This window comes from Phaseolus vulgaris, chromosome 11 (assembly GCF_000499845.2).
Source record: "Phaseolus vulgaris cultivar G19833 chromosome 11, P. vulgaris v2.0, whole genome shotgun sequence".
NCBI lineage: Eukaryota > Viridiplantae > Streptophyta > Magnoliopsida > Fabales > Fabaceae > Phaseolus > Phaseolus vulgaris.
In genome coordinates this window covers 11,903,751-11,918,652 of record NC_023749.2, presented here as the reverse complement: position 1 = coordinate 11,918,652, position 14,902 = coordinate 11,903,751, and the positions used below count along the sequence as shown (strand labels likewise).

The 14,902-nt window shown below is 30.3% G+C and overlaps 1 protein-coding gene across 1 annotated transcript; it reads right to left on the bottom strand.

Annotated features, from left to right (window-relative positions):
• Window positions 1-9,284: 9,284 nt before the first annotated feature.
• LOC137834282 (uncharacterized) lies at window positions 9,285-10,472 on the bottom strand. Its single transcript, XM_068642345.1, has one exon. The coding sequence runs from the start codon at window positions 10,470-10,472 to the stop codon at window positions 9,285-9,287; it is 1,188 nt and encodes a 395-aa protein (XP_068498446.1).
• Between the last annotated feature and the right edge of the window lie 4,430 nt (window positions 10,473-14,902).

The window sequence follows — 14,902 nt, the reverse complement described above, 5'->3', positions numbered from 1 at the left end:
GAGCTCTTCCTTTGAAGAGCTCTTCCTTTGAAGAGCTCTATTGTGCACTTTGAATTTTTCTTCTTCTCTGGTTTTTATTCTTCTTGGTTTCTTGTTCTAAATCTTGATTTTTTTTTTCTTTTAGATATGTGATAAGTGCCAAATTTCAGTAATATTTCATATTAAAATATAGTCACTTTTGAGTATTAATTGCTAAAATAAGTATGAAATAATCCCTAATTTATGAATTTATACATTTTTACATACTTTGTGATTTTAATTTAAATAAGAACAATTTATTCACAAATTTGTGTTAATTTCAGGATTCTAGAAAAGAATCGAGATAATTGGGCAACAGGAAAATATATAAAGCTAAAAGATAAAGTTGGAATGCATCAACACTCACAAAAGTTGTCCAAATTCACAGAAAGTCAAGATGTCACTGATGACTTTTTATGGCAAGTGCACCGCGTTTGTCAGAAGTAATAATTGTCCCTAAGGACGGGTATCGATCCCACAAGGCACGATGAACTATCAAGTATAATAATCGCTAAATATAAAACAGAACAATAAAAGGAATGTTGAATTAGTTGTGTTGGCAATTAAAAATAAGAAAACAGATAAAGAATTATTTGTTTCAATTGGAAAAATAGGGATTAGGTTTCATCTCTCTCACTCTCATGTATTTTGATTAGCATGTCAATATTAAATTCTTTTATTGAAATTGATGCTCGTAGAAAATTCATTTATATCAATCGCATATAAAATCCTTAAGAATGTTTTCTAAATATCGATCTCTCTCATACTTATAAAAACAACTTAGAAATCACACTTAGACGTTAATGGTAATTAAGATTTCAAGTCTATCTCTAGCACTCAAATATGTTAAGTAGTGTTGTTTAGGTTCGAACCCTAAAAATACCTCTCGGTCAGATTTAAGATTCTCAATTTGTCACGAAAATTTAGAAGTAAAACAATAATACCAATAATCAATCAAGAACTGAATATTTTAATATATAAGACATCACCTCAATACATAAAAGTTTGAGCAGATTACTCTCAATCCCAAATCTCAAAGGGTAGAATTAGTCACGCATACTTCTAACACATTCCATTCTCCCAATTGGGTTACAACTTACTCTATGATGTTTTTCCCTCAATCTGACACCTTAGGGTTGAGTCTCTAGCCCTTATTAACCTAATTCTGTTAAACCACATTCTATTATCTCTTCTTCATTAGCTATAAATGAAAAATGTTAACGAATTGTTATCAAACCAAGTAATGAATGAACTAATATTGAGTAATGAATACAAATGATTTGACATACTTCTCACTTGAACCATCTAATATTTTCTTTTTAATTTTATTTCTATGTGGATGTTGAACACCAATTGATGGATGAGATAGTATTTCATCATGATGATCATGTAGAAATTACTCCTTAGTTATCCTTAGTTACATCAGGAGAGCATACAAATAAATTAGATTGTACTTGTTTGCCTTTACTTAACATATTTTGTTAAAAACATAATTTTTTTTATCTTCCAACATTTTCTCAGCAAGCAAAAGACAATTCATTAAACGTACATAACACAGGTCTTACCTTTCAGCCTTTATCAGAAAGCAAAATTATATATGTTTATCATTGTCTTCTCATTCTTGATACACCACACAAACACATTAGAAAATATGCCCTCTGGTCCTCTACATTATAGTCATGCTTTTTCCCATCATTGCCAAACATGACTTATGAAACAATATATTTTTTAACATCCATTCAAAACCACTTGAGTTTCAAAATACAGATAATAACATACTAAATAAAGACAAAAAATGAAATTATTATGACTTTAATTCAAGTCTAGACATCTAATCAAATCCTACATTTACACCGGGCCTAGCTAGACAAATGAGATTCAAAGTTGTCATCTGAACAAAATGAGGCTAATTGTGGTTGAAAAGTCTCACTTTCAAAAATGGTATCATGCCCACCCACATCAAATAAATCTCTTGGTTTCGTCATCCTCCCTTTCACTTGTATGGATCAAATGAGAAAAATTGATTGATGTAAACCCCAATGCATCCTTTCTAATATATCTAGAATTTGTAGTGTTGCTCCATTGACATTTAAATAAAGGAACCATGAGTTATCATAGTATTTTAATTCAATGATGTCAACCAACTTCCCATGATATGGAACTTTATAAGCCTTGTATTAGCCTATTATCACGTGTACTTTCATAGCTTTTAGTTCTAAATCTGCAAAATACACCATTATTTTGAATTTTCATCCCTTACTCATGTTGTATATTTTAAATTTATACCCATTCGGCTTGTTGAAGTGGACCTTGTGCAAAGGAACAAATGTCTTTAAAGTATGATTCATGGTTATTGTTCATCTATTTGAAAAAAAAAATAAGAAGAATTCATATTAACTCTTTAAATGATAAAAATGATATTTCTTTTACTCACGTGACATTGAAACCAGTCAACAATGCCTCGGTGAAATTTTTTCTCTATCACACTTGATAACTTTGTTCGACTCCTTCACCTCCTTTTCACAATAATTCAAAATTTTGTATATATAAAATTACGTAAGTAAGAGTTAATAATTTATAAATAAGTTTTTTAAGTAAGACTTACTCAATGAAGTATTGTACTTCTTTACAATTAATCAAAACATGTCGATGTGTGATAGGCCTCATTTAGCAATTAAATTAAAATAATTTCAGTGGAAACCGTCTAACATAGGCTAAACCATATAACACCAAAGATATTATAGTATAGATAAGGTCAAATAATCTCAATTCGTCTTCTAACGACTTCAATAGTAAATCCAGTCAATCAGTGTTCAAAAATTATCTACAAGTAATAAATGTTAGAAATAATCGTAAAGATAAAAAGAGGATTGAGATTTTTATGTAGAAATTTAAGAATGACGATTATAAAACAATAAAGTAAGCAAGTTCTTGAACAGTGAATTCATCATTGGTTTTCTTAATATTTTCACTTTTTCAGTTCTCACACAAATGTCAAACGCAATCAAACAAGCACTAATCAAATTCAACAGAATTTAATCAACAGAACAAAATGCTTACTAATGTATTAAGTATCTCACTCATCTCCAAGCACCTACTCGTGAGATGTTTACCTTCTACATCTAAAATTAAGAAAACAAGATATTAATTAGAATTAAACAAACTAAACAAGAACTCTAATTAAAGAAAATAACTGAATTTTCAACAAGCATTTACAAACAATTCCTTAACAAAAGCCATAATTAAAAAAGACAAATCATTTAACATGAACTGCTATTGGGAATTTAGGGATAAAATTTTATTGAATATAAACCTCAAAATTCACTGTGAAATCACAAGAGAATCAATCCAAATAAGTTTAGTCTTCCATGCGGAGGCAAAACAAAAAAATTACAAAGAAGAAAACTAAGAAAATATTAATGTTGGAGATCCCACATCGACTAGAGATAAAAACCTTTCATAGTATATAAGTTGGTGCAAACCTCACCTCATGAGCCGGTTTTATGGGGTTGAGTTAGGCTTAAAGTCCACTTCTTAATATGATATCAGAGTCATTTCGAGTCTATCCTGGCGAATGTTTGTTGGGCTCATTAGGCCACCTGTTATTGGGTCGTTATCGGACCACCCATAATATGTTATCTCATGCATGAGCTGTCACTCTCTACGTGAGGGGGGTGTGTTGGAGATCCCACATCGACTAGAGATTAGGACATTTCATTGTATATAAGTGGGTGCAAACCTCAACCTCTTTGTCTTCTCCTTGAAGATTCTATCTTTTATAGGTTTGCTCCAAGGATCTAGGAAATATATCCAATTTCATATATTTTTAATAATTTCTTTAGTTTCCAACTTTCTAAAAAATTCAGAGATTTTGTTTCCAATTTTATCACCATTCTATTTCTTCATATTTTTGCAAATGATTTACTTCTAATTATGTTTCTGAGATATCGTAAATTTTATTTTCTAATAATTTAGCTCAAATCTCATTTTCTATTTCAATTCAGAGAAGTAACTAGAACTTTTGCGTGATTTAGCACACTTGTACGGGTAGAGACTGCATTAAACGGTCTAGTTAGATGTTTTATTATATCATCTTATCTAAAAAATATTATATCATCTATTGCGACTAAAACATAAGATTAACAAAAATAGCACTTAAGGTCCAAATAAACAAATCCAATTAGATGAATCATATTTAAAGAGTGAATTTATACATAATTTTAGTCCAAAACAATTACGTTCTGACTATGAGTAAACTTATCTTAATCAATATGCTTGAAACAATTCAATTGGAGTCAAATTGAAATAATTAAGATGAACCGTGTGCCTAAATTGAAAAATAGAGTTTATGGAAACTGAAATGGAACATCATCAACACGACCTGTATTTTTTATACGTATAAACAAGCAATGATTTATGACTGAACACGGACAAAAATAATAGCATATATGATTTGTGATTAAATATTTGAAAATGGATTCATTCTAAAATATGTGTATAATTAGTAGCTCTGGAGCAAAGATACAGAGGAATATCATAATAATCCAATAGTAAAATAATTTGTAATGATAACATTACCTACATTAACAATCAAAGTAGTCATATCTTGAAATATAATCAATGACAAACAACTTACAAAGAGAGTAAATACGGGAGAGAAAAACAACTTACCGTGAAAATGCAAACCAGCTCACGAGATAACACAAATATTAGAATTTCCCGTTGATTTTAAACTGACTATAAATACCGTATAAATTTTTCAATTTTTTTTTTATAAAAAGTTTTCATGTTAGGTATCACTATACTACTTGACATCTCAGCTAGGCTGACACCTCAAGTAACAACAATCATTTATCATCACATGAAAAAAATATTATTAAAAAAAGATACAAAAATATGGGAGACTAGACCAAAACTCATATGTTAACAAAAACGATACATAGGTAGACTATACCTCTTAATAAAGAATTCTAAGAACAGACTAGATGGAAGCCTATTATACCAATGAACGGATTCTCTATGAATAAATCCTAAATTAACCAACTTATCAGCACACGCATTCCCTTCACGAACCCTAAACCTGATTTTTCCACAATAATTAAGACAAGTATTCAATCGATTACGAAGCATCCAAGGAACATTTGTCCCAGTAGTAAACGCAACACAAACCAAGGCAGAGTCACGTTCCAGCCAGACATTAGTAAGTCCCAACTTTTGAGCTTCCTTCAAAACATATATAACTTTATCAAATTTAGCAACCAAAGTAGTCTAAAAGCTAAGAAATGCAAAGAAAGCTTCAATAAACTCCCCCGTACTCCCACGAAAATACCTCCAAAAGTGGAAAGACTTGGATAACCCCTAGCATCGCCATCAGTGTTAATTTTAATCTAGCCTTGTGAAGGAAACTCCCATATAACAGGAAGAGGACAGAGAACTTTACCAGTACGAGTATTAATACCAAAAAACTTAATCACACTGAAATCCATCATATCATTCTTCATTGAAGCTTTAGACGAATTTCCCACTAGACAAGTTAAATCTTTAATAACTGAAATAGCCTTAGAAACCTCAATCTTATCCTGAAAATGAGCATAATTTCTCATACGCCATAGCATCCAAAAAGAAAAGGTTATCACAGCAAGCTTAATCAATTTAACCAAAGGACTACCATCACTCTTAATAAAAGAAAGAAGATCATCCTTATTAGAGAAATGAGAAGTAGGAAAAATTTGTCGAAGCCAACTCCAAATATACAAAGCATTAGGGCATTCAAAAAATAAATGATAAATAGATTCCTCATGCTTTTCACAAAGCGTACACAGAAAAAATACGGAGACCTTTATTTTGAATATGTTGATCTGTAGGAAGTCGTCCATGAAAAACTTTCCAAAGAACAAGAGTTTTGGAAGGTGGAATATCTGAAGACCAAATAAATTTACCCCAACCACATGGAACTCCTGGTTCCAAGAAAAAAGTCCTAGCCAATTTAAGAGTGAACCAACCAAACTCATCTAGAATCCAATTAGGAACATCCTGATCCGCCCTAACCATTATATGACTAAAAAGATGAGGCATCTGCTGTAAAGACAACAAAATATTCCAATCACGACCTGTCCAAAACTGAGAAACTGTATCTGGAATGCTAATACCATCAGATAACCCTGCAATATGTGTTAAAGGAGTAGTAGAACACCATTTATCATTCCAGAAATTAATAAAAGAACATGTATCAACTGTCCAAGAAGTATAATCAAGTATAGTAGAATAAAACTGCTTAATTTCAGGCCAAAGAGATGAGGATCTATAAACCATTTTAAACTCGTATTTTGATTTAAGAACCCTGGCTTTCAAGAGCAAAGACCAAGACCTGTTATTATAAGCAAAGTTCCAAGCAAGCTTAAGAAGATATGCATTATTTTCATGGATAAGGTTAATAATCTTCAAACCTCCAATCTCAAGGGGAGAACAAATCGTAGCCCAATTAACAGTAGTTATGCCTTTCTTCAAAATATCTCCAGTCCATATGAAATTTTGAAACCACTGCTCAACTTGCTTAAGAAGAGAAACATGCCATTTATACAAATTAAAGCTATATGCTACAATTCGCGTAATCACCGTATTGACCAACTGAATCTGACTCATCATGCTAAGAGATTTACCTTTCCAAGATGTTAGCTTTAATTTGACTTTATCCGCCAAAGGTTGCAGAAAATGACTCTTTAGAGTACCAACAAATATAGGCACTCCTAAATAATTGAAAGGCAAACAACCATGGCTACAAGAAAGAATACGTTAAATTTTGGTGACAAATCTTGCAGAATTATCCATGGTGAAAAAACTATTCTTAGAATTGTTAACATATTGACCCGAGAAATCACCATATGTTTTAAGAAAAGTACTCAAATTTCTTAAGAGACTTATTATCCGCCCTACACAAAACAAAAATGTCATCAGCATACAAAACATGGGAGGGAGTGAGAAAACCTTGCGGACCAACCATATGTAGAATCTTCTTATCATTCACAAGCTTAGAAAGACCTCTACTGAGAACTTCCTCTGTAAGACAGAAAAGTAGAGGAGACAAAGGATCACCTTGTCTAACCCCTCTACTACTACAAGGAAAAAAATCCACCAGACTGTCATTTGTTCTGATAGAAAGCATAGCAGACCAGAGAATAGTACTAATTCAACCGACAAACGAAAGATGAAAACCAAAGCGTGTCAAAATTAATAATAAAAAATTCCAACCCAGAGTATCAAAGGCTTTATAAATATCAACTTTGTATGTCACATTACCTCCTCAAACCATTTTAGAAAGCATGTTAATAGCCTCTGAAGCAATACCAATACAATCCTGAATCTGTCTCCCCTGCACAAACCCATACTGATTAGGAGAAATTATTCTGGCAGCCACAAGGGCAAGTCGATCTGCCAAAATCTTAGAAATAATCTTAAACTTAAAATTAGCAACGGCTATTGGCCTGTAATCTTTGATGGGTTCAGCACCCTGAAACTTAGGAATAAGAGATACCACATTATTGTTCATTCCAGAGAGAACCTAGTTTTGCTTAAAAAAAATTGTTGGACAACATTGCAAACATTTGTCCCAATAATATCCCAACAAGAATGATAGAAAACACCACCAAAACCATCAGGACCCAGAGCACTATTACCATTAAGGTTAAAAACAACACTCTTGATTTTTAAAAAAACCAGGACATTTCATCAACATCATATTCTCCTAAGAGGAAACCAGATTAGGAACATAAGTACCAATAAAATCTTCCATATTACATGTATCCTCATCATGAGAAATAGACTCAGCATAAAGAGTTTTATAAAAGTTCAAAATATGTTCCTCAATGATTTTAGGATCCTCAATAACCACATTATCAATCCGTAAACGAAGAATCCCACCAAAATTATTTCGCCTTTTAACCACAGCATGGAAAAAAAGTAGTATTTATATCCCCATCTTTAAACAAAAGCATCTTAGCTCTTTCTTTCCAAATTAAATATTGACAGTGAAGAGCATGATCAAGCTCCTCCTTAGCTATTTTTTCATGACAAAGAAGCCCATCAATATCAGACATACTAGTAGTCTTTAAATTTTGTTGAATACCAAGGAGGAGACCCTGCTTAAGAATAACTGCATTGTGAACACTACCAAAAGAGTTTTTATTCTAATCACGAAGCTCAGTTTTCAACCTTTTTAACTTATGTTGCAAAATAAACATAGGACACCCAACAACCTTATTATTCCAAGAGTCATGAATAAGCTTCACACATGAACTGTCCTGAAGCCACATAGAAAAGAAACGAAAATTGCTAACCTTCTTCAAAGAATTACTAGAAAGACTAGCAAGAATATGGAAATGGTCAGAACAATTCCTAATAAGAACCTGATAAGAACATGAATCCCATTCATCCAGACATACTCCGTTACATAAAGCCCTATCCAGTCTTCTATGAATTCTATGCATCCCTCTTCTTCCATTACACCAAGTATAACCAGATCCAGTAAAAGGCATACAAGCAAGATCATTAGTATTAATCCAATCAAGAAAATCATTACAAGAAACCTGATTAGGAGCCACCCCCCCCCCTTTACATTCATTCGTCGATAGCACAACATTAAAATTTCCCAAAATACACCAAGTCCCTATGAAGGAACCAAGATCCCTCCACAAAAACTGTCTAGCCAAGTATGTGTTAACACCATAAACACCTGCAAATCTAAAACATTTATCATGCAGATGGCAAGATACAGAAATAAACTAATCATTTACTAAGAAATTCTGGACCAGATTAGGGACCGACAAACACCAAAGCTTTGTAGACTTGTTAACAATAGGAGACATGGCCACCAAATGCATATTAACAGATTTGAAAATGACTTAAAAAACATCAGTGTATGGAACCATTGATTCAGCAAGAAAACCAAGAAGGGGTTTATGTAGTTTAAGTAAACTAAGCAACATATCCACAGTTTTGTGGTTTCTCAGTCCTCTAACGTTCTAGAAAAAAGAAGAGACTTTCATTGCGACGTTATGGTGAGAACTGTCTTAATAGTTTTTTTGGCTTTACCAGTCCCCTTAGGTGGTCTCCCGGGTTTTCTTTTAGTACGAACTATCTCCTCCCCAGTATTACTAGCATCCTCCTCCATTTCATTAGGATCAGCCCAAAATTTTGACCCAATATGATTTTCAACAGTGATATGGTCATAATTAAATTCAACAATGGTAGTAGACGTACCAATATAAGGATCACCTCCCACATCTGTACTTTCCAAACCCTCGAGAGAGGAAAAGTGATTTTGCAGGACCAACGACAGGGATGGTACAGTCACAATTGCAAACATGTGATGACCATCCATAGGAGTAGTGAATGATATTGTAGAAACTATATGTGAAGTAGCCCACAAGAGGTGAGACCTCCACATGAAGATCCTCAATAGGAGCATGAGACTCTGAGCCCTTGCCCTGCATAACAGCAGGTCCTTGTTTTGGAAAATCCGAAGTATGAGTGGATAACCCTTTCTTGGATTCGTGATCCGAGGCATCCTCAAGAGGAGGCATATCAGCAAAATCATCTTCCAGTCCTCCTAGTTTATCGGAAGCAAGGTGACCCAAGGGTGACCCTGCATTACCCTCGCCAGGAACAACAAAGTTTGAATTATCTGTGGGGCCTTCCACGAGCTTCGGCTGCGAATCTTTCTTCCGATATTCTTGACGTTGTTTAGAAGCCACAGTCCTCCCCTTATCCGGTTCATCGAAAACTATCTTCTGAGAAGATTTTTGTTGAGGCCCAGGAACACGACCCTGATCATGTATGACCCGACACTTATCAAGCTCATGCCCTATCATCTTACACTGAGAGCAAAAAGGAGGTAGCCATTCATATTCCACACCAACCACAAAAGTGTAGTCTGAATGTTCAACCAAGAGGTGATCGGTAAGAGGAGACAACATATCAATATCCACCAACACTTTAGCAAACATACCCCTCTTCTTTCTCATAGTATTCTCATCCAAAGACAAAGGAGTACCAAGACCTTTGATGATGGAAAAAATTGCCCTTGATCTCCAATACTCCAAAGGCAACCTATATAGTCGAACCCAGGCCTGAGTTTTGGTACTCTTCATAGTAGCTGGAACAAAGTCTTTTGTCCAGGCAAACAATCTCAAGAAACCCAGAGATAACTTCAAGGAACCCATCCCGAGGGTCCATCGCAGGTCTTCTAAGGAAGCGAACTCAAACTCATAAAAACCCTTCCCGAGAGGAATTGCTTTCCACGGTCCAAGAGCCTTCCACACCGAGTGCAATTTTTTAGTTAAATCTAGGGGTGTAAGGGGTTTATCCCCCTTAGAAAGAATAACTTGACTATGAAGATGGATCTTGCAATCCTCAAGTCCAGCCAAGTAATATACCTCATCTATCCGGACCACAATCATGTCTCCCTTAATACACGGAGTGGTAATTCAGACTAAGAAATATCACATGTAGTTCCCAAAGTCTGAGCAAAAGTTTTCCTTTGTCCAGGCTTATCATATACCGTCTTCGCATGAGATATTTCACAATCCTTCAAACAAGTCCATGGGATAAGGAAACCCTTAAAATCCTCCGCCATTCCAAAAGTCACTACTCACCACACCACCCCTGCATAACCATACCACCACAACACCAAATCTTGAGTATACCACAAATTTTGATAAAAGTCATGAATTTACCACAAATTTTGATAAAAGTCTTGACTTTACCGCAAATTTTGATAAAAATCTTGACTTTACCACAAATTAGAAGTGGCTACATGAAAAAGGTGGAAACTTTTTGTGTGCAATAAAAGTTCCAAGAAGAAACACCTTTATAAAGAAAAAGATTTAAGGAAAGAATACACCTTGTACGCAGACGTAGAGAGTCATTGCGCTACTACCAACGTCTTGGCAGACTATCGCGCCGTCGCCGACCAAGTTAATTGGTATAATTAAAATACAAAGTATTGTTGAAAATTTTAAAAACACTAATATCTTACATTAATTTATTACAGAAAATCATTAATTAAAAACTACTTTAAAAAATAAAAAATAATTAATAATTATATTAAATAAATTAAATATTATTATAAAAATTAAAAAAATTAAAAAAATTATTAGTATTTAAAATATTTTTATTATTAATAAATTTATAAACTAATTTCTAAATTCTTAGTTAATTGAATAAAAATTTAAAAACTAATTTATAAATGTTATTAATATAAAAATTATTTTAGATATCAATTTTTTTTAATTTTTACAATAATATTTAATTTAATTAATATAGTGATCAATTATTTTTTATTTTTAAAATTAATTCATATTTAATAGTTTTCTTGCAGTTGATTTTTAAAAATGTTATTAATGTACCAAATTAACTTTGATCATTAATAAATTTAAAATTTTTCTTTCATCATTTATTACAAATACGCATAACTTTTAATAGAGGTAAATGAGGAAAACAAATATAAAGTTGTATTAAATTTATAACATATCTTATAAAAAAATAACTTCTTCTAAAATGTGTTATAGTTAGAATAAGACAAAGTAATATAATTTTATTTTTCATTTTAAATAATATAATAAAATATCAATTAATTCTTAAATTATGTAATATTTTAAATAGTAAAAAAATTTAAAAAGAGTAATACCAATGTCAATAACATTATGAAGACATCTATTGACGGTTAATATCTTTTAATTCTTAAAGTTTTCTTTTTAATAATTTTAATTCTTTTCACATTTGTTAAGAAAAGAAAAGAATAACAAGGTCTTAAGGACTTGACAATATCTTTTTAATAATAATAATTTATATGAAAGACTAACGTAAATAATTGAACTATTTTTTGTTTCAAGAATTTATTTTATAAGAATTAGATGTTATATGCAATACCCAAAAAGTATATAAATATCCTTTAATACTAAGGTATCATTTATTTTTTTTATTTATTATTAATAAAAAAATAGCAAAATTAATATACATACATGTATAATTGAAATCATAATGAATCAACAATTAAGAAATAAATTTAAGTTTAACTAAATTTCACAAAAATGAATTTATAAGGTGAGATTTGCTTACATTATATACATGTATAATTGAAATCATAAGAATAACACAATTAAGAAATAAATTTATGTTTAACTAAATTTCACAAAATTAATTTAATTTATAAGATGATATTTGTTTTCACTTATATCTTGTAATTTGATTTTATCTCTAGTTAACATGAAATATCTAATATACATTTACTTTGTTGAAGACTGAACATCTCAAATGTGAAGTTAAATATTTGTGGATGGTCTAATAGTGGCCTAATATTGGGTAACACGATAGACCCAACAAATCTTTCTATGATAGACTCTAATATCATATTAAGAACTAGGTTTAAGTCTTACTTAGCCTCGTACAAACAACTTGTAAAGTGAGGTTTACACATACGCCAAATTGCAATGGGTTTAAAATTCACTTTACAAAGCGATTCTGAGTCGATTTTGTCAAGTTGAGTAAAACTTAAAATCTACTTACTAAGATGATATCAAAGTCATTCAAAAGTTATTCTAATCATATTCTTTAAAGATATTATTCTCTATCAAATTCTTATTACATCATTCACAAATTTATAATCTCATAAATATATTTATTCTTCAATGTAAAAGGTATGTGAAAATCTAACGTCCATTAATAATATAACAAAATCAACTAATTAAGAGAATCACATAATTCACTTTCTCAATTTACAGAATTAATAAAAAAAAAGTCAAAACATTCACACGATAGTCTAAAAAAATAAAGTTTTGAAAAAAAGGAAAAGTGCACTTACTCTAAATTAAAAATTGTTAAAGTGGAAATGCTCGAGATACTGTAACCTAGTGTATAATAGGTTATGTTCTTGAAAAAAAATAGAACTCATGCCACAAATTTAAAGAGATGAGAGTTTTTTTTTTTTTTTAAAAAAAAACTTATTCTAAACTCTAAACCATAAATTTATTCTAAATTTAATTGTGATGGAGTAAAATTGTTATATATTATGCCACTTTGTAGTTGGTAGAAGCTATTTTGTGAAAAGAAATGAAAATAATATTTTATTAAAAGAAAAATAAAGAACATAATAGATAGAGTGAGAAAACCACTAGAAAGAAGGAAAAAAATCACAGAGATTTCACATTATACACTTTTAAAAAAGATAAACCATTATTTTTAATCCAAAATAGGCTCTATCAAATTTCTCCATGATGTGATAAATTATTGGATTATCACTTGGTTAAATAGGTAGATAGGAGACCAATTTGTTTATACTTTAAATGAGAGTATTTCTGAAATAAACAATTTTAACGACTTATTTAAATAGTAGATAAAAGGTCAGTTTGTTAAACTTTATAAAATAAGTGATTTTGAAATAAGTAATTTTTAAAATAATCACTTGTTTAAGAAGTTGATAGATTTATTTATAAAATAAATAAAAACTAATTATTTTTTAAGGAAGTGGGTTAGACAAATACATATAAAAAAAATTTATTTTATACTTTTAAGAAAAACAATAGTCCAAACAAACTCATCCAGGTTTACTTCTTAAAAAACAGAAAATTGCTTATTTTTAAAATAAGCAAATTAGAGAAACAGATGAAAAAAAAATCAGAAATCTGTTTATTTTATTAAAAAAATTATACTTTTTATATTTTTAATAATTTTTTTTAAATATCGATATTTTGTAATTATTTTAATGATACAAAAATCTTGAATATTAATGTTAGCAAATTAAAACCCGTATACTAGGAGTGAATAAATTATCTCATATATTAGAGAAACAGATGGAAAAAAAAATAAGAAATATATTTATTTTATTAAAACATTTTATACCTTTTATTATTTTAATAATTAATTTGAAAAAATATCCATATTTTGTAATTATTTTAATGATACAAAAATCTTGATTATTAAAGTTTCCAAATTAAAACCCGTATGTTCATAATATAGGAATGAATAAATTATCTCATATATTATCTCCTCATATTAACTACAAATAACCTAATTTCTCTACTTAATTAAATTTTCAATTGTTTGATATAAAATTATTCCATAATAATCTACGAGTTCGGGCCTTAAAAATACAGTTATATTTTCATATCTTTTCCTTTGACGTTTAATATTTTGACACAAATATAAAAAATATTGAATTTCACAAAAAAAAGTTATGTTACTTTTGAAGTACTTTTATTTCTCTAATTAATTATTCATGTTATTTTTATTGCGTAAAGTATTGATAGGGTAACCTTAATTAAAAAAAACCAATACACTAATAGTTTTGTAAAATAAAGACTAATCTAGAAGAATTTTATTTTCTAAAATATATCTGTGGTACAAGAGAATATTTGAAAGAAAAATGTTGTGATTTTGTAATCATAATAAACTTGAACGGCATATTTTTTGTCAAAAACACAAAAGAATAAATTAATAACCTAATTCAAATATTTTATTTAAAAAGTAAATTTAATGGTTAAATATTATAGATAGAGAAAATATGATAAACTAAATTCCTCGAAAAAGTTTAAAATTTCACAAACTATGCATATGAAGGAAAGTTTTCGTGGTTTCCTTATTCTTTAACTCCTGGTTTTCTTTCAATAAAAAAAACCTCCTAGTTTTCCTTTTAAGGATTGCTATGAATATTTCACCAAAAAGGTTCTCAATGCAAACTAATCACTAGACTCTTGCTGACAAGCGTCTCTGGTAAAACAAATAGAAATGAAAAATCATTAAAAATCACATTTAAATTTAAAATCACATCAAAAGCATTTAAAATTCAGAGTAAAGAGCATTAATAATATTTCTAATAAAAACTATTTTAATT